This window comes from Schistocerca americana, chromosome 2 (assembly GCF_021461395.2).
Source record: "Schistocerca americana isolate TAMUIC-IGC-003095 chromosome 2, iqSchAmer2.1, whole genome shotgun sequence".
Classification (NCBI taxonomy): Eukaryota; Metazoa; Arthropoda; class Insecta; order Orthoptera; family Acrididae; genus Schistocerca; species Schistocerca americana.
In genome coordinates, this window is record NC_060120.1 from 543,766,627 (window position 1) to 543,794,061 (window position 27,435).

The window sequence follows — 27,435 nt, forward strand, 5'->3', positions numbered from 1 at the left end:
CTAATTCGTATTGTGTTTCCCTTAACTCAGTACTACTTTCAAGACATTCTCTTCCTGTGATTTTCTTTGGGTATTTATATTAGATGATGCTTCCCGCATCACTTCTATGACTTCAGTTCACATTGCTTCTAAATTTTTGTTGGACTCCTCTTTCAAACATTTGTTCTTTTTTCCACTTCTTCTAATGATAGTTTTAAAATTATTTAATTGATCATTAACCATACTAATATCTGATTTTAACTGTGTCTCCTTCCATTAATTTGTCAAGTTTCATAACACTAGCATTTAATTCAGCATATCTGTCTGCATTTTTTGGTTAGAAGCTTCAATGGCAGCTTGAAACTTCTCGGTCTTTCTTTTTATCTTGACTATTTAGTTATTTATTGAAACTATCTCTTCTGAGATTCAACTATTTATTTTATTTAGCCGGCCGAGCGCTGCAGTCTGGAACCGCAAGACCGCTACGGTCGCAGGTTCGAATCCTGCCTCGGGCATGGATGTTTGTGATGTCCTTAGGTTAGTTAGGTTTAACTAGTTCTAAGTTCTAGGGGACTAATAACCTCAGCAGTTGAGTCCCATAGTGCTCAGAGCCATTTGAACAATTTTTTTATTTTATTTAATATCTACAGCATAATTCCTTGTTTAAATCTGTATTTTTTATTTCATTTAAGTCATTGCTGGTCCTGTTTATAGTTACATTAGCTATTAACTTATAACAAAGAAATAATTAATCTGGTCTCTTCTTGTTATTCCTTTCACTGAGAAGGTTTCATAAACTCACCCACTGGTGGTTCAGTTTGACCTTCTTTACTTTCATAATCACCTTGCAGCTGCCTGTTGTTGTCACCTTCCACATTAGTGACAGCGTTGACTGCATCAGTCCACTACTGCACATTGGAAAACTGTGTTTGCTCTTGCGACAGCAGTTGGTAGTAGCAGGATGGGGAAACTGTGTTCGTGTCCGTGGATGGAATGGACAGACACCATGACTCAATGTCTACATCAGGGACATGCTGTGTTATCTCACCAATGACTGCAAAGCATTCCTCCACCACCAACATACGACCCTCTTCTGAAGATGTGGAGTTGGCCTGCCCAAAGAAGAGGTCATCAGTCCAGCAGCTATGTGGATACAGGGATAGTGGATTTTAACTCGACACAGGGTTGGATTCCACAGTTACGAAAATACTACAGGAATGCTCTGTTCTGGAGGTGGCAGTGTCCGTGGATGGAATGGACAGACTCCATGACTGGCCTGCCGGTGTGGCCGAGCGGTTCTAGGCGCTACAGTCTGGAACCGCGCGACTGCTACGGTTGCAGGTTCGAATCCTGCCTCGGGCATGGATGTTTGTGATGTCCTTAGGGTAGTTAGGTTTAAGTAGTTCTAAGTTGTAGGGGACTGATGACCTCAGAAGTTAAGTCCCATAGTGCTCAGAGCCATTTGAACCATTTTTAGACTCCATGACTCAATGTCCACTCCAGGGACATGCCGTGTTCTCTCACCAATGACTGCACAGCATTCCTCCACCACCAACATACAACCCTCTTCTGCCCAAAGAAGAGGTCATCAGTCTAGCAGCTATATACACTGGTGTCCAAATTAAAGCAACAGACTACTATTTCCCTGTTTTACATCTAATTCACCATATGATCGAAAATCCAGGATGGAATGTAATAATATTATGAAAAGGGAAGGCATTAAGGCCTTCGTCAACAGTAGACGTGTGTGTGTGTGTGTGTGTGTGTGTATATATATATATATATATAGACACACACACACAAACTGCAGTCTCAGGCAACTGTGAAACCGTACTGTGAGTGTGGTTTCAGTTGCCTGAGACTGTAGTAGTGTGCGAGTTGCATTTGCGCGCGTGTGTGTGTGTGTGTGTGTCTGTGTGTGTGTGTGTGTGTTTGTTGTTGTTGTTGTTGAAGGCCTTCATGGCCTAAAGCTTTATTTGTGACAGTCTTTTTGTTGTGCCAATCTGCGATGCAGCATGTCTGCTATATGGTGAGTGGCAACTGTCCTTTTCATAATATTGTTATAATTCACCATATAATCATACAAACTGTCAACAGATGTCGTTACAATTGTGTTCTGCACAGAAGATGGCATTTGGATCAACAGACAGCCACCCCAGTGATGACGTCAGGGCAGCTATCAAGCAGGGCTTTGTTTGCAGGGTAGTTGCACATTCACAAACGCTGTGTACACAGTCATAGATGGTGCAGTATGGCACAGAGAAGATACCTACAGACACACTCCTGTGGAGGACCATAGGAAGAAAGTGTGACTTCAGAAAGAGTGGACCATTATTTGGCTGTAGGAGCATGACTGTACCTCCTTAGTAGTGCACAGCAACTGGCATCATCCCCTGGATGTGTTGTACCAAAACAAATGGTGTACAGAAGGCTTCAGCAGAATGGCCTTTATTGTTGGAGACCTGCTGTCTGTTTACCTCTGGTGTGTCTTTACAGAAGGGAACATCTAGAGTGGAGCCATCAATATGCCACCTGGAAGGTCGAAGTGAGGGCCAATGTTCTTTTCACTGATGAGTCACGATTTGGCCTAGAGAGTAATTCTCAACACATACGCATCTGGGGGGCACGTGGAACATGATTTTGGGACCCAAACATTGTGGTAAGAAATTGATATTGATGAGGATTCCTAATGGTGTGGGTAGGGATTGTGTTGAGCACTTTAACACCTATTCATGAAATTGTATGGCTTAATCATCAAGATTTAACTGCTGTCAGGTACTGTGAGGAGATGTTGGGATCTCTTGCATGTTGTGAGGTGCTGTGGGCCCAGACTCGTATTGGACGATAATGGTCGACATCATAGAGCATGTGAAGATAGTAACTGTTCCGAAAGAACAGATACCAGTGATGACCATGCAGCTTCTCTAGAAAGAAATGATAATTAATCAAAACTGTCAGTTGCCGACAGTGGTTGTTGATATACCTCAATGGGGACAGATGAAAATGTGTGCCCTGACTGGGACTCGAACCCAGGATATCCTGCTTACATGGCAGACGCAAAGGATATTTGCCCATTCACCCATAATTCATGCCAACTAAGGTGACGATTCCTGTGAGAGTTCGGGCAAAGTGTGTGCATTCGTACAGAAGAAGGTCCATGGCTGGGTAGCCTTTAACTATATGAAGATAGAAACTGTTCCGAAAGAACAGGAAAAGGATGCTGGTAGACCTCCTTAATTCATATAATCTTATGCAAACCATATTCTTTCCAACGAGAGTGCAAGGGAACAGTAGAACAACCATAGACAATATTTTTGTTCATTCGTCATTACTAGAAGGGCATTCTGTTAGCAAAATGGTGAATGGCCTTTCAGATCATGATGCACAGATTTTAAGTCTAAAAGATTTTTGTGCTGCAACACATGTTAAATATAGTTACCAACTTTTTACGAAAGCTGATCCAGTTGCTGTAGAGACTTTTGTAAAACTTATCAAGGAACAAGAGTGGCAAGATGTTTATAGTGCTGATACAGTAGACAATAAATATAATGCTGTCCTCAAGACTTTTCTCGTGCTCTTTGAAAGTTGCTTTCCGTTAGAACGTTCAAAACAGGGTACTAGCACAAACAGGCAGCCTGGGTGGCTGACTAAAGGTATAAGAATATCTTGTAGAACAAAGTGGCAATTATATCAAAACATTAGAAACAGTCATAATCTAAATGCAGTAGCCCATTACAAACAGTATTGTAAGGTGCTTAAAAAAGTTATTAGGAAGGCAAAAAGTATGTGGTATGCAGATAGAATAGCTAAGTCTCAGGATAAAATTAAAACCATATGGTCAGTCGTAATGGAAGTTGCTGGTCTGCAGAGACAGGTCGAGGATATAGAATCAGTGCGTAGTGGGAATGTCCGTGTTACTGATAAGTCGTATATGTGTACAGTATTTAATAATCACTTTCTGAATACAGCAGGTGAACTAAATAGAAACCTAGTCCCAACAGGGAATCATATAGCGCTCGTAGAAAAAAGTGTTCCGAGACTGTTACCTGAAATGCTCCTCCATGATACTGACAAGAGGGAGATTGAGTTAATAATTAAATCACTAAAGACCAAGAACTCTCATGGATATGACGGGGTATCTAGCAGAGTACTGAAGTATTGTTCCATGTATGTTAGCCCAGTACTTAGCCATATCTGTAACTTTTCCTTTAGGAGTGGTCGGTTTCCTGACCGATTAAAGTACTCGGTAGTGAAGCCACTTTATAAAAAGGGAGACAGGGATAATGTTGATAATTATAGACCTAATTCTATGCCATCGGTGTTTGCTAAAGTTATCGAGAGGGTTGTATATACAAGGTTACTGCAGCATTTAAATTCACATAATTTGCTGTCAAATTTACAGTTTGGTTTTCAGAAATGGCTTAAGAACTGAAAATGCTATAGTCTCTTTTCTCTGTGAGGTTTTGGACGGATTAAATAAAAGGTTGCGAACGTTAGGTGTTTTCTTTGATTTAATGAAGGCTTTTGACTGTGTTGACCACAAAATATTACTGCAGAAGTTGGAACATTATGGAATAATGTTCGCCTCTTACTTTAAGAACAGAAAGCAGAAGGTAGTTCTCCGCAGTATTGAGAGTGGTAATGATGTTCAGTCCCAATGGGGCTCTGTTAAATGGGGTGTTCCCCAAGGATCGGTGCTGGGGCCACTGCTGTTTCTTATTTATATAAATGATATGCCTTCTAGTATTACAGGTGATTCAAAAATATTTCTGTTTGCTGTTGACACCAGCTTGGTAGTGAAGGATCTTGTGTGTAATATTGAAACATTATCAAATAATGTAGTTCATGAAATAAGTTCGTGGCTTGTGGAAAATAATTTGATGCTAAATCACAGTAAGACTCGGTTTTTACATTTTCTAACTCACAATTCAACAAGAACCGATATTTTGATCAGACAGAATAGGCATATTATAAACGAGACGGAACAGTTCAAGTTCCTAGGCATTCGGATAGATAGTAAGCTGTTGTGTAAAGCCCATGTTCAGGATCTTGTTCAGAAACTAAATGCCGCTTTATTTACTATTAGAACAGTATCTGAAATAAGTGACATTTCAACACGAAAAGTAGTCTACTTCACATATTTTCATATGCTTATGTCATATGGTATTATTTTTTGGGGTAATTCTTCTGATTCAAAAATGGTATTTTTGGCTCAAAAACGGGCTGTTCGAGCTATGTGTGGTGTAAGTTCGAAAACCTCTTGTCGACCCCTATTCAATAGTCTGGGAATTTTGACATTGCCCTCACAGTATATATTTTCTTTAATGTCGTTTGTTGTTAGCAATATTAGCTTATTCCCAAGAGTTAGCAGCTTTCACTCAGTTAATACTAGGCAGAAATCAAATCTGCATGTGGAATGCACTTCCTTGACTCTTGTGCAGAAAGGAGTGCAGTATTCTGTTGCATCCATTTTCAATAAGCTACCACAAGAACTCAAAAATCTTAGCAGTAGCCCAAACGCTTTTAAGTCTAAACTGAAGAGTTTCCTCATGGCTCACTCCTTCTATTCTGTCGAGGAACTCCTGGAAGAGCTAAAAAATTAAGCAAATTCCAGTGTTACATTCTTGATTTTCTTTATTTAAGCTAACGACGTGTCGCCTGAATATGTTTCTTATATTTCATTTTATCTGTTTCTACAATCTACAACTGAATATGTTTCTTATATTTCATTTTATCTGTTTCTACAATCGTGTTAAAATTTCATGTATTGACTCGTTCCATGACCATGGAGACTTCTCCTTAATATGGTCCCACGGAACAATAAATAAATAAATAAATAAATAAAATAAATAAATAGAACAGATACCAATGATGACCATGCAGCTTCTCTAGAAAGTAATGATAATTAATCGAAACCAGATGCCGACAGGTGTTGTTGATATACCTCAGTGGGGACAGCTGAAAATGTGTGCCCCGACTGGGACTCGAACCCGGAATCTCCTGCTTTCATGGCAGACGCTCTATCCATATGAGCCACCGAGGGCATACAGGATAGCGTGACTGCAGGGACTTATCCCCTGCACACTTCCCATGAGATCCACATTCCCAACTGCCCACAACCTACATTTGTGATGTTCCTAAGGATTAGAGAAGCTGCATGATCATCACTGGTATCTGTTCTTTCGGAACAATTACTTTCTTCATATAGTTAAAGGCTACCCATCCATTGACCTTCTTCTGTGCGAATGCGAACACTTTGCCTGAACTCTTACGGAAATTGTCACCTTAGTTGGCGCGAGTAATGAGTGAATGGGCAAATATCCAGTAGGAACATTACGAATGTAGGTTGTGGACAGTTGGGAATGTGGGTCTCACAGGAAGCGTGCAGGGCTTAAGTCCTTGCAGTCACGCTTCCCTCTGTGCCCTCAGTGGCTCAGATGGATAGAGCGTGTGCCATGTAAGCAGGAGATCCCGGGTTCGAGTCCCGGTTGGGGCACACATTTTCAGCTGTCTCCATTGAGATATATCAACACCACCTGTCGGCAGCTGAGGGTTTTGATTAATTATCATTTCTTTCTAGAGGAGCTGCTTTGTCATTATTGGTATCAGTTCTTTCGGAACAATTACTATCTTCATATTGTCGCAGAAGAGGCTGAGCAGTAGTGTGGTGTAGTGGTTATGATACTAAACTGTTGAATGTAGGGTCGTGAGTTTGAAGCTCACCTGGATTGTACCATTTTAATTTCTATATTAGATTCGAGTACATTCTAGAAGTGTTCACAGATGTCAAGACTCGTTGTACTGGAATGTTCTGTAGCTGTATATATACTGTATGTGTTCTGGCCGGAGGCAGTTTGCCCCGTGCTCTTGTATGTGCAAGTGCTGATAAACCTTCTTTAAGTGGAGTTAGTGTTCGTCATTCATCTAATCACACCTTCTTCTACGTGTCATTATTCTGGGGTGGAGACACTGTGTATTGGAACTTGTGATAGTGCACATTATCGACAACACAGTGGGTCCCATCAGGTCACGACAGAGTTTGAGTCATATTCAACAGATTGCAATCTATCGGAGACAGAACAAGAAGAGGACGTTACGATGACAGCAACTGTGTGCCACCACATGAGACGTCCTTCCAGGTTCTCTGGTGATGATGGCCAAGATCCAAACAAGTGGCTGAAGGTATATGAGCGTATAGCCAAATTTAACAAATGAGATGACACCGTGTGTTTGGCTAACGTATTTTTCTACTTGGAGGGCACTGCCAAGCAATGGTATGAGAATAACGAGGAGAAGTTCACAAGCTGGGAAATATTCCATGCGGAACTGTGCAAGTATTTCGGCGACACACGACAGAAGTGCAAGGCTGAACATAAATTAAAGTGCAAGACACAGTGCCCAGGAGAAACTACAGCATCCTACATTAAAGACGTCTTGGAGCTGTGTAAAATAGTGGATCCTAGAATGGAGGAGGGGCATAAGTTTGCACATCTCATGAAGGGTGTTGCTGAGGACATGTATCAGGCCCTACTCCTGAAGGAGGTTTTGACAGCAGACAACTTCATAAACTGGTGCCAGTGTATCGAGACAATGCATCAAAAAAGAATTACATGCAAGAAGTTTGAACGGCTTCCAAACGTCGTATCAATGTCTGTGATGGAGGAAGCAACTGATTTCACAAGTATTCTCCGTGCGAGAGGAAGTTCAGAAGGTACTCGGATTGCACGGCGAGCAAAAAACGGAGACGCTTCAAGAGGTCATAAGGTAGGAAGTGGAACAGACATTGAACCCAATCTCTCGTTCTTCATTTCCCTCTAAAACGGTGAAAAAGTCAAGACCCAGGCAGAGTTATGTTCCTACAATGCTGCATGAGGAACCTGTTTGGGTACCAAGGAAGACTGACGTCTGGAGGACCCAGGATAACCAACCAGTATGTTTCTACTGTGGACGACCGGGACATGTGGTGCACTATTGTCGAGAAAGGCGGCGGATATTTGATGGCACCCGTGCCAGAAGGCAGCAGACTGATCTTAGCCGATGCCAACTCCGGGACGACGAAGATGAACAAAAAGATGTGGGTGGAGGACGACATAGGTCACCATTGCCGCAAGCTAGCTGCTGTAGAGGACGCTCCCCAACAGCTGATCAAGGTTTGCATCGCTGTTTGGAAGCTCTAGCCGATCACCGGCCGCCACAACCTGGAAGACTAAAGGGTGCGACCTTCCTTGGAGGTGAGGCCTCCGAAGAGAAAGATCCTCTGCCGCTGATCACTACAAAAATGGTAGGAAACTACATTGGTATCCTCATGGATGGCCGATCAGCCCATGCTCTTGTAGACTCTGGAGCATCACAGTCAGTCATTTCGGAGAAGTATCGTCGCCAGTTGCAGAAAACTGTATTCATCGATAGCAAAACATCTCTGCTGAAGATGGCTAATGGGAAATATGTAAAACCTACAGGAAGATGTACCATTCATGTGGGTATAAGTGGCCATACACAGCCCTTAGAATGCATCGTCGTACAAGAGTATAGTCATGACGTCATTCTCGGATGGGGCTTTTTGAAAGCTTCTTAGGCAATTATTGATTGTGGTCATGCGAAGATTATGCTAGACGAGATGAGACACTGTGGATGGGAAGATGCACATCCTAGTGTGTTGAGACTATGTGTGCTGGAGGAAGTGATCATTCCTGCAGTCAGTGCTAGAAAGATAACTGTCACGTGTTATGCATCAACCCATGGATCTTGTAGTGGAATGTGAGAGAAGCATACCACTGAAGAATAACTTGGTCATCCCAGCTTCTATTGTCTCGTTTAAGAATGGATTCGGTGAATTGTGGATAGTTAACTATTGCTGAGAACTGCAGATCCTTCCAAGATGCATGTGCGTAGCAGCAGCTGAGCTGTTAATTGAAGAACATCTGAGAAACCTCCCATGCCGAGTCTGTGGGCGAAATTAGTGCTACCACTATGAGACAAGATCTTCTAGCTCGACTATCACCAGAACTCACCAAGGAACAACAGAAGAAGCTACTTGCCATTCTTCAAGAGGTCTCTAAATGCTTTGATCCACAGGTGAAGAGCACATTGGACAAATCGATGGTGAAGCAGCGGATTAGCACTGGAGACCATCAACCAATAAACCAGAAAGCATACTGTGTGACAGCAACGGAACGTTGATTAATTTGCGACGAGGTAGAGAAAATGATGATGAATGGCATTATTCAGCCTTTGCAGAGCCCATGGTCATCATCAGTGGTCCTCATCAGGAAGAAGGATGACAGTTGGCAGGACGTTTACCCTCTTCCATGAATTGGCGATACTCTAGATTGTCAGAAGGGGGCTAAGTTTTTCTCAACCATGGACATGTACTCGGGATACTGGCAAATCGAAATACATGAGGCTGATCGTGAGAAAACTGCATTCATCACCCCTGAGGGCCTGTATGAGTTTAAGGTAATGCTGTTCAGTTTGTGTAATGCACCAGCAACTTTTGAATGGATGATGGATAATCTTCTACGTCACCTGAAGTGGACGATGTGTCTTTGTTATTTAGATAAGATTATAGTGCTCTCAGAGACATTTTATGAACATATAAAAAGACTGAGGGTCGTTCTTAAGTGTTTCCAACAAGGCAGACTGAAACTTAATCCAAGAAAATGTCTCTTTGGAACAAAAGAAATCAAAATACTTGGACACCGTGTGTCAAATGAAGGTGTGCGTCCAGACCCAGAAAAGGTGAGATCTATAACAGAATTTGCTATTCCTAAAAGTATTAGAGATGTGAGAAGCTTCCTCAGATTATGTTCTTATTACCGTCGTTTTATCAAAGACTTTTGTATCAAAGCCAGGTCACTCCAAGAGTTGTTAAAAGCTGATCTGGGGTGGTGCTCAACAAGATTCTTTCGATGTGCTGCGAAAAACTCTGATGACTGACCCTGTTCTTTTTCTGTACGATGAGAGAGCACCTACAGAACTACACACAGATGCCAGTGGGTATGAGCTTGGTGCTGTTCTGGTGCAAATTTTGGATGGAAAAGAGGAGGTTATAGCCTATGCTTCTAGGACACTTACAAAAGCCGAAAGTCTCAACCACAGAAAGAGGATGTCTTGCCGTGATCTGGGCCATGTGAAATTTCGACAGTATCTCAAGGGAAGGCCATTCACAGTTGTTACATACCATCATTCACATTGTTGGTTGACAGTTCTTAAGGATCCAACTGGATGACTTACCAGATGGGCACTACATCTTCAAGAGTATGACATTACCATAGTGTACAGAAGTGGAAGAAAACACCAAGATGCCGACTGTCTCTCAAGAAACCCTATGCAAGACCATCAAGACTTTGATGAAGATAGTGACTGTCTCGCTGGACTCCAGGACCTCTGCTGAGCAGGAGGAGGACGCCAAGATATCTCAAATTATGCTTGCCTTAGATCGGTCAGAGGATGTGAAAGGACAATTTAAGGTAGTTAATGGATTACTTTGCAAGAAAAACTTTGATCTGTTTGGAAAGAGGTGGCTACCAGTGATTCCTAAACACATGCACTTAGATGTTAGACAGAAATTCCATGGCACACCTGAGGCCAGACATCTAGGATTTATTAAGACTTACGATAGAATCCGCAAGAGATTTTTCTGGCCAGGTTTATTAGGAGTGTCCGTCACTATGCGTCACACTGTAGAGAGTGCCAGAGGAGAAAGGCAGTTCCTCAGAAACCACCTGTCCGACTCATAACAATTCCACCAGCCGAAACACCTTTCCAGCATGTTGGGATTGACCTCCTTGGACAATTTCCAACTTCTGCTAGCGGCAATAGATGGATTATTGTTTGCACTGATTATCTGACACGCTATGCCATTACAAAAGCCATGAAAACATCCGAGGTAGCCAAATTCATCATGGAAGAAATTGTATTTAAACACGGTGCCCCAAGGTCGTTAATTACGGATCGAGGGAAAATTTTTCAATAGAATTTTGTGACAGAGACAAACCGTCGGTGCAACATTACTTGTCACATGACGACTACCTACCATCCACAAACTAATGGGCTTACTGAATGCCTTAATAAGACCTTGGCCGACATACTATCAATGTTCGTCAGTGTTGAACAGAGCAACTGGGATGAGGTGTTACCTTTCGTGATGTTTGCCTACAACATCGCCAAACAAGACACCACAGGATTTACACCATTTTTCCTGGTGCATGGGCGTGAGGCGACTATGATGATGGACACTGTGTTTCTGTTACATCCTGATGACGTAAACGCCAACTACATCGGCCAGGTGTTAACCAGACCTGAGGAAACTCGGCAGTTAGATCGACTCCGCACGCTGAAGGCTTAAGAAAATGATCACCGAAGGTCTGACGCGAGCCACCGCCCTGTTGTCTACCAGCCTGGTGACCTCGTCTGGATCTTCACTCCTGTTCGGAAAGTTGGTCTCTCTGAGGAGCTCCTCAGGCGCTACTTTGGACCTTATAAGGTTGTAAGACAGTTGTCTGATGTTACTTATGAAGTTGAAGATTTCGACCCTGACGCAAGATCAGAGATATGCTCCACGTACTTCGAATGAAGTCCTACAAGAATCCTGCCACCCAGGCTAAATTCAAAGCTCTGGCGACAGGCAGCAAGTGGAAAGGTGACGAAGAGTGTAGCGGCAAAAGAAGTTCTAAGAAGATCACCGCCAGGGCGAGCATCAGTCATCGGGAGTCAGAGTATGTAGGACCGATGACTCATTCCCAGACTAGGACGACGTAACACTGAGACGCTGTTCTCTTAAGGAGGGAGCAATGTTGCAGAAGAGGCTGAGTAGTAGCGTGGTATAGTGGTTATGATACTATGCTGTTGAATGGAGGGTTGTGAGTTCAAAACTCACCTGGATTGTACCACTTTAATTTCTATATTCGGTTAGAGTACATTCTAGAAGTGTCCACAAATGTCAAGATTCATTGTATTGGAATGTTCTGTAGCTGTATATATAGGGTGTTACAAAATGGTACGGCCAAACTTTCAGGAAACATTCCTCACACACAAAGAAAGAAAATATGTTATGTAGACATGTGTCTGGAGACGCTTACTTTCCATGTTAGAGCTCATTTTATTACTTCTCTTCAAATCACATTAATCATGGAATGGAAACACACAGCAACAGAACGTATCAGCGCAACTTCAAACACTTTGTTTCAGGAAATGTTCAAAATGTCCTCCTTTAGCGAGGATACATGCATCCACCCTCCGTCGCATGGAATCCTAATGCCCTGATGCAGCCCTGGAGAATGGCGTATTATATCACAGCCGTCCACAATACGAGCACGAAGAGTCTCTACATTTGGTACCGGGGTTGCGTAGACAAGAGCTTTCAAATGCCCCCATAAATGAAAGTCAAGAGGGTTGAGGTCAGGAGAGCGTGGAGGCCATGGAATTGGTCCACCTCTACCAATCCATCGGTCACCGAATCTGTTGTTGAGAAGCGTACGAACACTTCGACTGAAATGTGCAGGAGCTCCATCGTGCATGAACCACATGTTGTGTCGTACTTGTAAAGGCACATGTTCTAGCAGCACAGGTAGCGTATCCCGTATGAAATCATGATAACGTGCTCCATTGAGCGTAGGTGGAAGAACATGGGGCCCAATCAAGACATCATCAACAATGCCTGTACTGTAGAGCAATGAGTCGCATGTCAACACAAGCACTGAAGTCAACATTACCTTCCTTCAATTGGGCCAACTAGTGGTGAATTGAGGAAGTACAGTACATACCGACGAAACTAAAATGAGCTCTAACATGAAAATTAAGCGTTTCCAGACTCATGTCCACATAACATCTCATCTTTATTTGTGTGTGAGGAATGTTTCCTGAAAGTTTGGCCGTACCTTTTTGTAACACCCTGTATACTGTATGTGTTCTGTCGGGAGGCAGTTCACTCTGCACTCTTGCATGTGCAAGTGCTGAATAAACCTTTGTTAAGTGAAGTTAGTGTTCGTCGTTCATCTAATCACACCTTCTTCTATGTGAGAATATAGTTAAAGGCTACCCGGCCATTGACCTTCTTCAGTGCGAATGCGCACACTTTGCCTGAACTCTTACGGGAATCGTCACCTTAGTTGGCGCGAGTAATGAGTGAATGGGCAAATACATTACTAATCTAGATTATGGACAGTTGGGAATGTGGGTCTCATGGGAAGCGTGCAGGGGATAAGTCCCTGCAGTCGTGCTATCCTCTGTGCCCTCAGTGGTTCAGAAGGATAGAGTGTCTGCCATGTAAGCAGGAGATCGCGGGTTCGAGTCCCGGTCGGGGCACACATTTTCAGCTGTCCCCATTGAGGAATATCAACAACACTTGTCGGCAGCTGAGGGTTTCGATTAATTATCATTTAATAGAGCGTGGGTGGTTGGTGTTTTTTTGTAAACAGAAGATATTGCACGCATGGCATGGCCTGCTTGCTCTCCTGATTTTAATCCCATAAAGCATGTCTGGCATGTACTAAGGAGATGGGTTGCATCATTTCAGCATTCACCAACCACTCTCTAAGACTTGTGAACAGCTCTGCAGGAAGAAAGCGCATTATTGGCTCAACATGAGATTAATGACATCATTCACAGCATGTCTCATCATTGTCAGATCTGTATTGGTGCCAAAGGTGGTCACACCCCATACTAAGCACATTAACCAATTGTCAGAATGTGTGTGCAAATCTGTTGTTGGAAAAAAATGAAGAACATTTTTGTCTATCATTATGCATGTTGCAGTTGATTATGTTCTGTATTATTTACATTGCTACTACTTTACTGTCACCTGTTCACACTGTTTTGTGCCAAAATAAACGCAGCCTTGCAAAATTTCCATTTGTTGGTTTAATTTTAGTCACCAGTGTAGATATTGGGATAGTGAATTTCCACTTGACAAAGTGTGGGATACTGCAGTTATGAAAATACTACAGGAATGCTCAGTCCTGAAGGCGGTGGTGTCCATTGACAGAATGGACAGACACCAGGACTCAGTGCCTGGACCAGGGCTGTGCTGCATTGTCCCACAACCGGCCACACTGAATACCCCCACCATGAACATAGCACCCTCGTCTGGAGATGGGTGGTTGGCCTGCACAAAGAAGAGGTCATCAGTCCAGCAGCTATACATATATGCAGAACACAGCATCCCAGCACTTCGCCTGAAGGTGACGGGTATGAATTCATTGAAACATTGCGACAAGACAATGCTGTCACTCAGTTGATCACCTGGCAAGATTTTATCATGCTAAAGATTGTGTTGGTAAGTGGCTGAATGAGGAAAACTGTGAGATAAATGAAACTGTAACAGTGAAGAAGAAGGCATAGGAGCAGAAAGCATGAAGATTTCTCGCACTGCTGGTTCTAAAGCTGTAGATGTCTTCTTGGAGTACATTATGCAACAATCAAATACACGTCACACCAAGTGGTTGTGAGATAAAGCCGCCATCATGTGTCATCATTGCAACAACTAAAAATTCGGGATGTTTTATAGTGAGTGATACTTCTTTATGTGTACACATTGGAGGACTAAGTTTTCTATGTGAATGACTCTGTCTTTGGATTTAATAAAGTATAGTACCTGTGTGTTTAAACTAAATGTCAGTGACTCTTAGTAATCTGGAACTTCTTCTAATCAGGCACCAATATGTGCAAAGGAAGGTTGGATTAGTGAAAGTGTACTGTATTTTTTTTTGTCCCCTTGTTCAGAACTCTGTGTAACCCCTTCCTTCATAGTCTCCCTGTGTTGTTTCTGTATCTGTATATGAGGCTTGTTGTTTCTTCAGAGTCCAACTGTAATCTCTAACCTACTGACTACTATACAGGGTTATTACAAATGATTGAAGCGATTTCACAGCTCTACAATAACTTTATTATTTGAGATATTTTCACAATGCTTTGCACACACATACAAAAACTCAAAAAGTTTTTTTAGGCATTCACAAATGTTCGATATGTGCCCCTTTAATGATTCGGCAGACATCAAGCCGATAATCAAGTTCCTCCCACACTCGGCGCAGCATGTCCCCATCAATGAGTTCGAAAGCATCGTTGATGCGAGCTCGCAGTTCTGGCACGTTTCTTGGTAGAGGAGGTTTAAACACTGAATCTTTCACATAACCCCACAGAAAGAAATCGCATGGGGTTAAGTCAGGAGAGCGTGGAGGCCATGACATGAATTGCTGATCATGATCTCCACCACGACCGATCCATCGGTTTTCCAATCTCCTGTTTAAGAAATGCCGAACATCATGATGGAAGTGCGGTGGAGCACCATCCTGTTGAAAGATGAAGTCTGCGCGGTCGGTCTCCAGTTGTGGCGTGAGCCAATTTTCCAGCATGTCCAGATACACGCGTCCTGTAACGTTTTTTTCGCAGAAGAAAAAGGGGCCGAAAACTTTAAACCGTGAGATTGCACAAAACACGTTAACTTTTGGTGAATTGAGAATTTGCTGCACGAATGCGTGGGGATTCTCTACCGACCAGATTCGCACATTGTGTCTGTTCACTTCACCATTAAGAAAAAATGTTGCTTCATCACTGAAAACAAGTTTCGCACTGAACTGAGCTGTTGCAACCGCGCCGAAAATTCAAAGCGTTTGACTTTGTCATCGGGTGTCAGGGCTTGTAGCAATTGTAAACGGTAAGGCTTCTGCTTCAGCCTTTTCCGTAAGATTTTCCAAACCGTCGGGTGTGGTACGTTTAGCTCCCTGCTTGCTTTATTCGTCGACTTCCGCGGGCTATGCGTGAAACTTGCCCGCACGCGTTCAACCGTTTCTTTGCTCACTACAGGCCGACCCGTTGATTTCCCCTTACAGAGGCATCCAGAAGCTTTAAACTGCGCATACCATCGCCGAATGGAGTTAGCAGTTGGTGGATCTTTGTTGAACTTCGTCCTGAAATGTCGTTGCACTGTTATGACTGACTGATTTGAGTGCATTTCAAGCACGACATACGCTTTCTCGGCTCCTGTTGCCATTTTGTCTCACTGCGCTCTCGAGCGCTCTGGCGGTAGAAACCTGAAGTGCGGCTTCAGCCGAACAAAACTTTATGAGTTTTACTACATATCTGTAGTGTGTCGTGACCATATGTCAGTGAATGGAGCTACAGTGAATTTATGAAATCGCTTCAATCATTTGTAATAGCCCTGTACATATTTATTAATAGTTCTGTGGAATTTTTGTCTTTTGTGTTACTCTACTGTTAAGCCTGGCTCACTGCTTTGCATGGTGTCAGTTTCAGAGTTGGTACTTTTTTCCTTCCCTATGACCTTCATTCATTTTCCCCTTTCTTTATGCTATTTCCATTTTTTGTCCTGGATGAAGGAGGTATAAGAAAATACAGAGATTCGATGATATTTTTAAATTTGTTTAAAGTGTACCATTCAATTTCTTGTGTTGATAAGTCCAAATACATTACATTCTACTTCATGAATGTTCATTGTTAATTATTTGTATTCCAGTGGACATCTGATGGCAAGCAGCTTTTGTGTCAGAGCAGTGGCTCCATAAATGTTCTAAATGTTGAGGATTGTCGTGTCGTATCCATTATTGGAGAGTCAGTAGAGGATGAAGATGAGGATCCCATTACAGCTCTGACACTTAGTTCAGATAATGAGGTACTTGTAACAAGTCACCGAAGTGGGTTGTTCAAACAGTGGAAGTGGAAAGGTATGTATGTGTTTACCTAACTTGCATGTTTTATTCTGCAATGAGATAGACCACAGGAAAGCAGCAGAGAACTTCCGGGTTTTTATTGTTTTCTGTTTTGATTTTTCTGTAATCTCAGTTTTGGTTTACTATATTTCTGTTTACGTTTTTCTGTGATGTATGTTTTGGTCTTTATGTAATTTTGTTGCACCACTACAGTTGAGATGTAATGTTCTAATTCTAATGGGGAACAACTGAGAAGAGAGGGGTCAAGAATTTATAAATGACAATAGCAAACTACCTGCAGTGGGGTGTGACACTGACATTGTGCAGCTGCACATGTTGCCTACTATTACAGCTGAAGTTGTGTTCCACGCTGATGAAATTCTGAATTTCATTAATTAACTGTACTCATTATACAAACTTAACCATTTTTGCTACCCTAACCAATTGCCTTTTTGGCAAAGTGTTTTACAATACAGCATAAGAAACATGAGCCAGTCCATAGAGTTCATCTGTCTTTTCTACAGTAAATTATAACAATATATATGGTGAGTAGCAACTTTCCTTTTCATAATATTGTTACATTCCATTCTGGATTTTCTGCAGTAAATTATCTTTTTTCTAACCCAGTTTCAGCGGCAGTCACTCTGGTCATCATCAACATCATCATCTCTTCTTTTAGAATCAGTACAGGTTCTCCAAGTACTGATTATGCTACATTCCTTTCTAGCTGCTGTACCGTCCTCACTGCCCACTGCGTTAGATCCTATAATACACTGTTGTATATTACTTACCATATGATACGGTGGGTTTTGAAATACATCTATGGCATTATGCTGATCCTGTTAGGAGCTTGCAAATTAAGCAAAATTAGCTACAGTCACAAATTACAAAACATTAGCTTAGGACAAATGTAATATTATTTAATTAATTTTCTCTCACAGTTGCAAACATATTCCTTAGTGATGACTACTTTTGAATAAATTCATTCATTTTTGGACCATTGGCTGCGTCTTTATCATATGATTGTCAAATAATTCCAATGTTGTATATAAAAGTTTTGTCCTGCTCTTAGGGTGTACACTTGAACCCCCTGTAAAAAGTACAACTGATTTCCTTATACCAGATCAACTTAGTGTTTGCACCTGGTGTATGAAAGTTAACTGTTATAGTGGTACGGTATTAATGTTGTTTTAAGGTGGCCTTTTCGGTTTGCACTCATTTCTGTTCTGCCTCTTTTTAATTTTATTTGTTTTCTATATGCGTCATTGTCATCCACTGTTGAGTTATAAGCTATTACATATTTAAATGACAGACTTATTATCAAGTTTAATTTACTGCCACTGATTACAGGTTTTGGGCCCAAGTGCATAAGTCTGTTTTTCAGATAATGGCATAGCCTTTTGGTGGCATCGTGAGTAACAGCAAATTTTTCGTTACTGGCATACTGTAGGTGTGACATGGTGGAACAGTCTGTGCATGAGTGCTTAAGTTGTCTGGAGGGGACAAGTGGGCAGTGTGGGAATTCAAAATTGAAGTGATATTCAGAGGAAAAGGCTTTGTAGATATTGTCAGTGGTGTAGCTATTAAGCCTCCAATGAGAAAGAAGGTGAGGCAAATACATGGCTGGAAAAGGACTCAGAGGTGCAGGAACTTATTGTGATGTGGATGAAGGTAATGCAACTCACTCACCTACTCTCGTGTAAAATGTCAGCTGATGTGGGGGCTAAACTGAAAACTATGCGTGAGAGTGAGTCCGTGGCAAGCATTCAACTACTTCTGTAATACAATGTAAAAATAAAGTGAGAGAGAAATGAGAAGCTGCAAGTATTGTAAGGAAAGGGGTCATTTGATGTGAGATTGCAGATTGTTGAAGTACAAGGAAGGCAAAAAGGTTCATGTTGTAAGTCAGTGAGTTGACCCAGATGATAATTGGTTTGTGGATACAGGTGTTAGTGAGCACATGTGGAATAGGAGAGAATTGTTTAAGAATAAGAAACTGGACTGTGTGTGAAGCTCCTTGCAGGTTGCTGTGGTTGATGGGAAACTTCTTGATGTGATTAGTGTGGTACTACGGAACTGTATGCAGGGAGTGGGGTTTAGTTTATCAAAACATTACCTTGTAGAGTGCTTTATGTGTCTGAACCGAAATTCAATCTGCTTTCAGGAGGAACTGTGTTGGACAAAGGTATGTGTTTAGTATCAAACAAGGAACAGTGTGAATTCATGAACAGTAAAAGTGAAGTTCATGCATTATCCAAATGTGTGAATAAAATTTATTGTATGTTTTTTCCTTAAACGGAACACAATAAGTACTGTCAATGGTTATTTTGACATGCACAGATAAAATGCACTCTAACAAATGCACTATTAACAAACTAGAGACTTCTCACTGCTCAATATTGATACTGCATGTGAGTTAAGAAATTTGGTCTGTTAAATTTGCCTAAAGGTATTGAAAGCTTGAGTTTGTGGCAGTTGCATAAAAAATTGTGCCATCAGAGCATTACGCATGTGAGAGAGTTATTTTTATGTAAAGGAGTGGCTTCATTGCTGACTTTGTCGCTTGTGAAGAGTATCTGGCAGGTAAACATCATCACTTGCCTTTCCCCATCAGTCCATCAGGAGCTAATGCCTGCCTTGAACTGGTTCATGCAAATGTCTGTGGATCGATGTAGACGCATTGACTTGGAGGAGTGACATATTTTTTGCTTTCGAAGGACGACTACTCAGGTTATTGCAAAGTATTCTTTATGAAACAAAAGGATGAGGTCAAAGGTTTGATGAAGAACTTTATTGCAAAAACTGAGTGAGAAACCGGCCTAAAAATTCAATTTCTAAGGAATGATAATACTAAATTGAACTGCTTCAAGTCCTGTAGGAGCTAAAACTCATTTTGAAGCCTTTTATGACAGAGAGATACACATAGACGATTTGAAAATATTTGGTGTTTTTGTGTCTGTTCCTTTACCCAAAGAAAAGAAATTTAAACTAGGCCCCAAAATAAAATAGGTTTATTTATGGATTATGATAATGATGGGAAGGTGTACAGAATATTCATATCTTCCATAAAGACAATTGTGGTGCATCGAGATGTAGTTTTCTTCCTGCCAGCAGTATCCGAAAGGAAGAAGAAAACTGGTTTCCCTGTAATAGAATGAGATGCTGTTTGTTGTGTAATAGAATCAGATACGGTTTGTTGTGAAGAAGAGAACTTAGATAAAATTTCAGAATCAAATGGTTAGAAAGAAGTAGAAATCAGGATTGAGGTTGTGGAAGAAAATAGAAGTCAGCTTAAAGAACAACAAGAAATCAGTGAAGACAGAGAAAACAAAGAAGACTCTTTTAAGAATGCAGAGGAGAAACTAGGTGAAAGGCCATACAATCTGAGACCAAAGAGGAATATTCAATATCCAAATTACTTGAGAGTTATGACCTGGGCCTGTTGACAGCAGTGAATGTTGCTGACCCCCACTGTCTACACTGAAATGATGTCTTGTAACGATGCTGAAAATCAGAAAGATGCCACAGCAAGAGAGTTGCAAGTTCTGGAAGAAAATAATACAGGGGATTATGTATGTAAGCCAAATGATTGTAATGTTATTGACACAAAGTATGTTTTTAGGTTAAAAATAGTGGTGAGAAAGATAATGTTGTTTCTTATGAAGCTTGTGTTGTAGCTGAATGTTTCCAATGAAGATTTATTTATTCAGAAATATACAGTCCAGTAACAGAATTAGCTTAAGAGAACCTTTTTCTGTTTTTTTGTTGTAGGAATAAATTTCTTATCTATCACTGGGCATTTGCAATGCTTTTCTGTATGGAGAGGTAGTTGGAGATTTGTATGTTAAATTACCAATTGGATTTTGCAATAAAATGAATGGTAAAGTTTCTGAGCTTAGAAAGGTTCTGTATAGTTTAAAGGACTCACCGAAATATTTGAATGTTCAGTTCCACACAGTAATAACTGGCTTAGGATGTGTAAGAAGTGATTTTTAATATTGTTTGTATATAAAGGTGAAAATAGCAAAAAGCAGAGGCATTGAGGTGGCGATAGGCACATGCAAAAGGAGGAAATCTTGCTAGCTTTTGCAGTTATCCTATGATGAGTTAGAGTATAAAACCAGCCCATAAACACCCCCCCCCCCCCCTCCCCACACACACACACACACACACACACACACACACACACACACACACACACACACACACACCGCTACGTGGTGCAGGCTAGACCATCAATGTCAGTGATGTTTTTCACCAGGCGGATTGATTGTGGTAGAGGTAGTGTCAAGTGAGGTGAGTGGATGGAGAGGGAGGTGAGAGGCAGGGAGGAGGACGGGAGGGTGGGTGGCTAATGGCTCGGAGGGAGGCAGCTGGTTTGTCAGCTAGGAATGCGGGAGGGACAGGCGGCAGGTATATCGGCTGGCACAATCGTGGTGCTGGTGAGAAGTGGCACATGCTGAAGGTGAATTGGAAGGGGGTGACAGGATGGGGGGGGGGGGGGGAGGGGAAACTTTTGGGTGGAGGGTGTGGGGACAGTGGGTTACCAGAGATTTTAGGCTAGGGTGATTAGTGGGGCGGAGGATGTGTTGTAAGGGTAACTTCATAGCTGCATAGTTCAGAGAGGTGTTGTGTTTAGCTGCATGCTGTGCTACAGGATGATCAAATTTTCTTGACAGCAATTTGACGGTGGCCATTCATCCTGGTGGACAACTGGTTGGTAGTCATACCAACATAAAAAGCTGTGCAGAGTTTGCAGCACAGTCGATATGTGACTCTGTTAGTCCAGCTGACTCCTTGTTGGGGCATAGATGTGTGTGTGTGTTTTATACTCTAACTCATCAAAGGATAACTGCGAAAGCTAGCAAGTTTTCATTCTTTTGTGTATGCCTATCGCCAGCTCAGCACTTCTGCTTTTTGGTGAGTGATCTTCTTTGATCCAAAAGTATTTACATTGCACAGGAACTTTCCTATAACGAAAATAGCAATAAAACATACATTGACAGTCTGCTGGTCGTTTCAGCTTCTCAGAGTGAAATATACGATAAAGTTGTTATTAAGTGAAACTTCAAAATGAAGGTAACTTTACAATGAAGGATTTAGGACTGAGTGGGTACTCTGTGAAATGAATATTGTTCAAAATTAAATGGCAGAAACTATTACTATTTGTCAAAGTACCTGTCTTGAAAAAGTAGTAGAAGTTTTTGGTGTGCTTGAACGTAAATCTGTGTCGACTCCCATAGAGGAAAATTTTGAGCACATTGTGTTTAAACAAAAAAAAATCTGAAAATGGAGACATTCAGAAAAGATTTAGAAAATTAGGGTCATTGCCGTATGCCATGATAGGTTCCAGACTAGATATTTGTGTAGCATTAAGTATTCTAAGCAGGTACCCATTACATGTGAGTCTGGATTTGTGGAATACTTTGAAAGCATTTTTGATCAGTAATTTGTATTATAGTCTTTCTGGCAGAAAAAGAGCTGTTGTACTTTATGAAGATAATATGCCAGTAATAAGCCTTTGCAAGAGCCCATGGTTCCATCACAGACTTAAGCATACAAATGTCAAAATTTTGTTTGTTAGGAAGTAACTTTGTGCTTAAAAAGTTGTGTTAAAGCATATTAGCACAGATGAGCATGTTCTGAGGACGCCACTTGGTAAAATAAAATTTGAAACATTTAGAGCCTTGCTATGACTTATTTAAATCTTGTAATACTGTTTGTGTAGCATTGATAATTAACATTAAGGGAGGGGGGTGGGGGGAGGTGTTAGTGGTACAGTGTTAATGTTGTTTTAAGGTGGCTTCTTTTAGTTTATGTTAACTTCCATTCTAGGATGCTTTTTGTTTTTATTTAGTCTCTGTGTGTCTCCCTGTTGTCTGCCATTGAGTTGTAAGCTATTACATGTTTAAATAAACTCTATACAAGCAGATTTATTATTGGGCTTTCTTTACTGACCCTGATTACAAGTTGTGACAAGGGCAGACAACATGTGTACTGTAAGAAGAGAACAAATTTTGCCATATTTTACAGGCTATAATATACACCTTAATTTTTAAGCAATTTAAAAAAAAATAGATTTTTACCATTTTTATTATTAGATTGTAAAACCAGTCTAAAAATACTTAGTTTATAAACCCAAACTGACCTTTAAAATCCCTGAAAATCGTCATTTCTACTGTCTTCTTCCTCTTCATCATCGTCGTCATTGTCTTTATATATAAGATGGTCTTCTGTTCCTTCGAGAGTGTTACTTATGCTGCACTTCTTGAAAGATTTAACAATAATGTCTTCTCTCACTCCAGACGACTGTTTTATCCACTGACACACTTGTTTGATTGCAGGTTGTTTTAAAGCTCCTTTCGACGTGAATTCATGTTGGGTTTCAGCCATCATCCATTTGTTCCATTCCTCTCTCGTTAACACTTCAAATGGTTTATTTATTGAGACATCAAGACGTTGCAGTCCACTGACACACTTGTTTGATTGTTGGTCATTTTAAAGATCGTTTCGATGTGAATTCATGTTGGGTTTCAGCTATCATCCATTTGTCCCATTCCTCTCTCGTAAACACTTCAAATGGTTTATTTATTGAGACATCAAGAGGTTACAGTTGTGAAGTAAGTCCTCCGGGAACATCAGTAATCTCTGTGTTTCCCAGTCTTAATTTCATTTCCATAGAATTTTTCAAATGATTACTAAACTGATCTAGCACAAGAAGAGAACTCTTCCTCAATAAAGCACCGTTCCTTCCCTCCCACACTCTGTTAATCCATAATTTCATACCATCCTTGCCCATCTAACCCTTATCATGTATGTGAACAACAACACCTGATGGTATTTCAGGAGGTTTTGGCATTGTTTTATACTTGAAAATGATCATTGAATTAAGCACAACATAAAAGGTCAACAGTTTAGTGCATTTTTTCATGTCCACTTGTTTTTATAGTTACAATTTTAGCACGTTTCATGGCAACACTTATGTTACTCGGCACATCAGATGTCCGAGGAGTTTTGTCAGTATTCTCTATTTGGCTTAGTTCCACACTTTTTACCTTCAATGTTGAATAATAAAGTGATGGAGAGAGAATATTTTCTCTTGTACTATTGTGGCATTTTCTGAGATATTTTGGTTTTGGTTCACATGCTAAGTCTATGATGCTTCATAAATCTGTAGCACCAACCAACTCCACCCTTAAAGTTCCACTGTAGCACCAGCTTATGAGCACATATTTGAATCATTTTTGTATTAATTCCAATGCCATTTTGGAGGTGTCCTTCAATCCATTTCAATACATCATCTTCCAGTTTTGCCATTTTGCATTCAGTCCTCTATTTGCACACTTCCTCTTTCTCATTTTTCTCAGTTCTTCTTTTCCAGCCCACGAATCACGAATGGTTTTTTCTGTTAGTGGAGAGCTGAAATGCAGATCAGCTGCTTTGTTTCCGTGATCTTATTCATATGCTATTACTTTCAATTTATAGCCACCATAATGTGAATACCTTGTATTTTTTTCTGTTACAAAACTAGCTATTAACAAAATTATTGTACTGTTACCAGTAACACAAATGACTTTCAATTCAAGTTCACTAACACCGTAGATTGCAGTGACGCATTGTCGGCTAGACAGTGTTCTGGGTTTGTGATGGTGGAGTGGGAGGGACACAGTATAAGCAAGCTTGCGAATCCCAGCAACTCGGGTTCATTGCATCGGTGCACTGCTGCTGCCAGTTGAATCAAGAGGTAGATTTCCCATTACACTGGACATATTTTACAATCACATGATAAAGACACAGACAGGTGTTCGAAAATGAGTAGATTTCTTGACACTAGCCACCATTGAAGTATATATATGCAACTGTGATATGAAACAAAATAATTATTATGACAACACAATCTTGGAATTACACATATCCAATTACATATGTAACAGTGTATGTCAATGGTTATAATAGAGGGAAACATTCCACGTAGGAAAAATATATCTAAAAACAAAGATGATGTGACTTACCAAATGAAAGTGCTGGCAGGTCGACAGACACACAAACAAACACAAACATACACACAAAATTCAAGCTTTCGCAACAAACTGTTGCCTCATCAGGAAAGAGGGAAGGAGAGGGAAAGACGAAAGGATGTGGGTTTTAAGGGAGAGGGTAAGGAGTCATTCCAATCCCGGGAGCGGAAAGACTTACCTTAGGGGGAAAAAGGACGGGTATACACTCGCGCACACACACATATATCCATCCACACATATATGTGTGGATATGTGTGTGTGTGCGCGAGTGTATACCCGTCCTTCCACACATATATGTGTGGATGGATATGTGTGTGTGTGCACGAGTGTATACCCGTCCTTTTTTCCCCCTAAGGTAAGTCTTTCCGCTCCCGGGATTGGAATGACTCCTTACCCTCTCCCTTAAAACCCACATCCTTTCGTCTTTCCCTCTCCTTCCCTCTTTCCTGATGAGGCAACAGTTTGTTGCGAAAGCTTGAATTTTGTGTGTATGTTTGTGTTTGTTTGTGTGTCTGTCGACCTGCCAGCACTTTCATTTGGTAAGTCACATCATCTTTGTTTTTAGATTTATAGTGTATGTCAATGGTTTGTTTTATGTAAATTCCATCTTGTGTGATTTTTGTAATTTAGATGTTTATAATGTATGTTTGAAATTACAGTAGGGAGCTAATCACGTTTTCACATCCCATATTTAATCAGGGAAATTTATGTAAAACTTGGGAAGCTTCACATGCTATTAGAGTGAGAAGATGGGACGATATGCGGTAGTAATAGGCAGTGTAACACATGATGCAACAGCCAGCACTGCCTCATCTGTTTGTAGTATGGAACATTTTGCATTGATTATCATGTTATTTTTTGGTATAGTCACAGTGCTTACCCGTTTAGTGATGATTACGGGTAGCATAAAACAAATGCTCAAGAGTTACATTAACAAGCACATAATTTTACTAGGGAGAGTTAGAAGCAGAAACAGTGGCCCAATGTGGCACTCACCGCAGCGTTACCAATTGGCTGAGTGGGCAATGGCTGGAGTGTGTGGCATGGAACAGAGACAGAGAAAACACTGGTGCTGCCACAAAATATTCTCTACCTCTCACAGGGCAGACTGTGTCATGGACCTGACCTGTTACTTGTACAGCACAACATTACTTGCTGTAGAGATTGGCAACTATTTCATAATTTAAACAAGCAATATAATGAACGTGGCCAGGTAGATAGGATCTGTTTCGTTTGATTGCACTGTATGCAATAAACAGTTACGCAGCACCAATAATGAACTGCTTAAGTGTTACTGTTCACACCATCTTAAGATGGAATGATCACATACATAAAGATGTTGAGAAAGTGAATGCAAAAGTAACAGCTTTTGGAAGAATTCTTAGAAAACACAATTCATGCCTATGTATAGAGCTCGTTTTGGAGTATTGCTCCTCTGTGTAGTATCATTTTGAAACTGAATTAACAGAAGAGAGAGGGAAAGTTTAGAAAAGAGGTGCACAATTCATGACCATTTTGGCTAGTCAGAGGGGTTACAGGTATAATGTACTGAATAAATGCCATTGTGAGATGCCATAAGAAACCTTCTGTGAGATTCATTCTTATCACATACTGACAGTACTGGGCATATAGAGAAATTTGAACTCATGGAGATTTTTATAAGGTGCAGAGATCGTCATTCTTCAGGAACACCATGTGCAAGTGGAAATATAGGAGAAACTAATTATTATGTTACAGTGTATGCTGTGTACCCTCCATTGTAAATTCACTTATGGAGTGCAAATATAGATATGCAGTAACTCATGGCTCAGAAAAACTAATACTAGTCTCCACAATCTTCTGTTGGTTACTCTGGCACCTATGTGGGTTAAATTTCAGGTGGTTTTATCTTTCTGCAGGAGAAAGTGATTATAACCAGTTGGTTAAGGATTGCATGGGGAATTATACAAAGCGTTTCAAAAAGAATGATCTGATTTCCAAACACCGTATTTATTGATAAAAACACACTCCAAACCTGGAATGAATAGCAAAATACTGACCAAATCTTGAAGTTTTAGCTATGCTATTATAAATGCACTGTATTTCCAGCAGCAGCAGTACGAAAAGCATCTAGATGATAGCTGAATTTGGTATAAACTGAACACAGTGTATCTGATTTTGCAGAAGTTATGGTGGCTGTTATTCTGTTCTTCACTCTTTCAATGTTACAAGGTAAAGGGGAGATGAACACACTTTGCCTCACATATCCCCACAAGAAAAAATCGCACGGGTCAAATCTGGCGATATTGGAGGCCAAGAATACAGAGCAGTGCCTCGGGCTTCCATGCGCCCTGTTGAATGTTGATCTATCTTCAAATGTGCAGAATTGTTTTTTTTCCCCACAACTTCAGGAGGACTCCAATGACTTCATTTTTCAACAGGATGGAACTGTACCATACTAGCACAATAATGTATCTCAGTTACTCAGTGACAGTATGCTTTGACACAGGTTAAGGCACATTGGACCCTGAGACAATGCCCTGCTTTCGTGGCCTCCAAAATCATCAGACATGACTCCATCCGATTTTTTCTTGTGGGGTTATGTGAAGGAAAGTATGTTCATATCCCCTTTACCTGGTGACCTAGAAGAAGTGAAGAACAGTATAACAGCTGCCGTAACTTCTGTAAAAGCACATACATTGTGTAAAGTTTATGACAAATTTAGCTATCATCTAGATGCTTTTCATGCAGCTGCTGGTGGACGCACAGCAGAGCAATTTACCACATGTTTG

At 40.9% G+C, this 27,435-nt stretch overlaps 1 protein-coding gene across 1 annotated transcript in view; it reads left to right on the forward strand.

Annotated features, from left to right (window-relative positions):
* Window positions 1-27,435, forward strand: part of LOC124595739 (transducin beta-like protein 3) — a 161,622-nt gene that overhangs the window by 20,769 nt on the left and 113,418 nt on the right. The window contains exon 3 of the mRNA XM_047134615.1: window positions 16,454-16,661. Within this exon, the coding sequence (XP_046990571.1) occupies window positions 16,454-16,661 (208 nt within the window). The remainder of the gene's footprint in view (window positions 1-16,453; window positions 16,662-27,435) is intronic.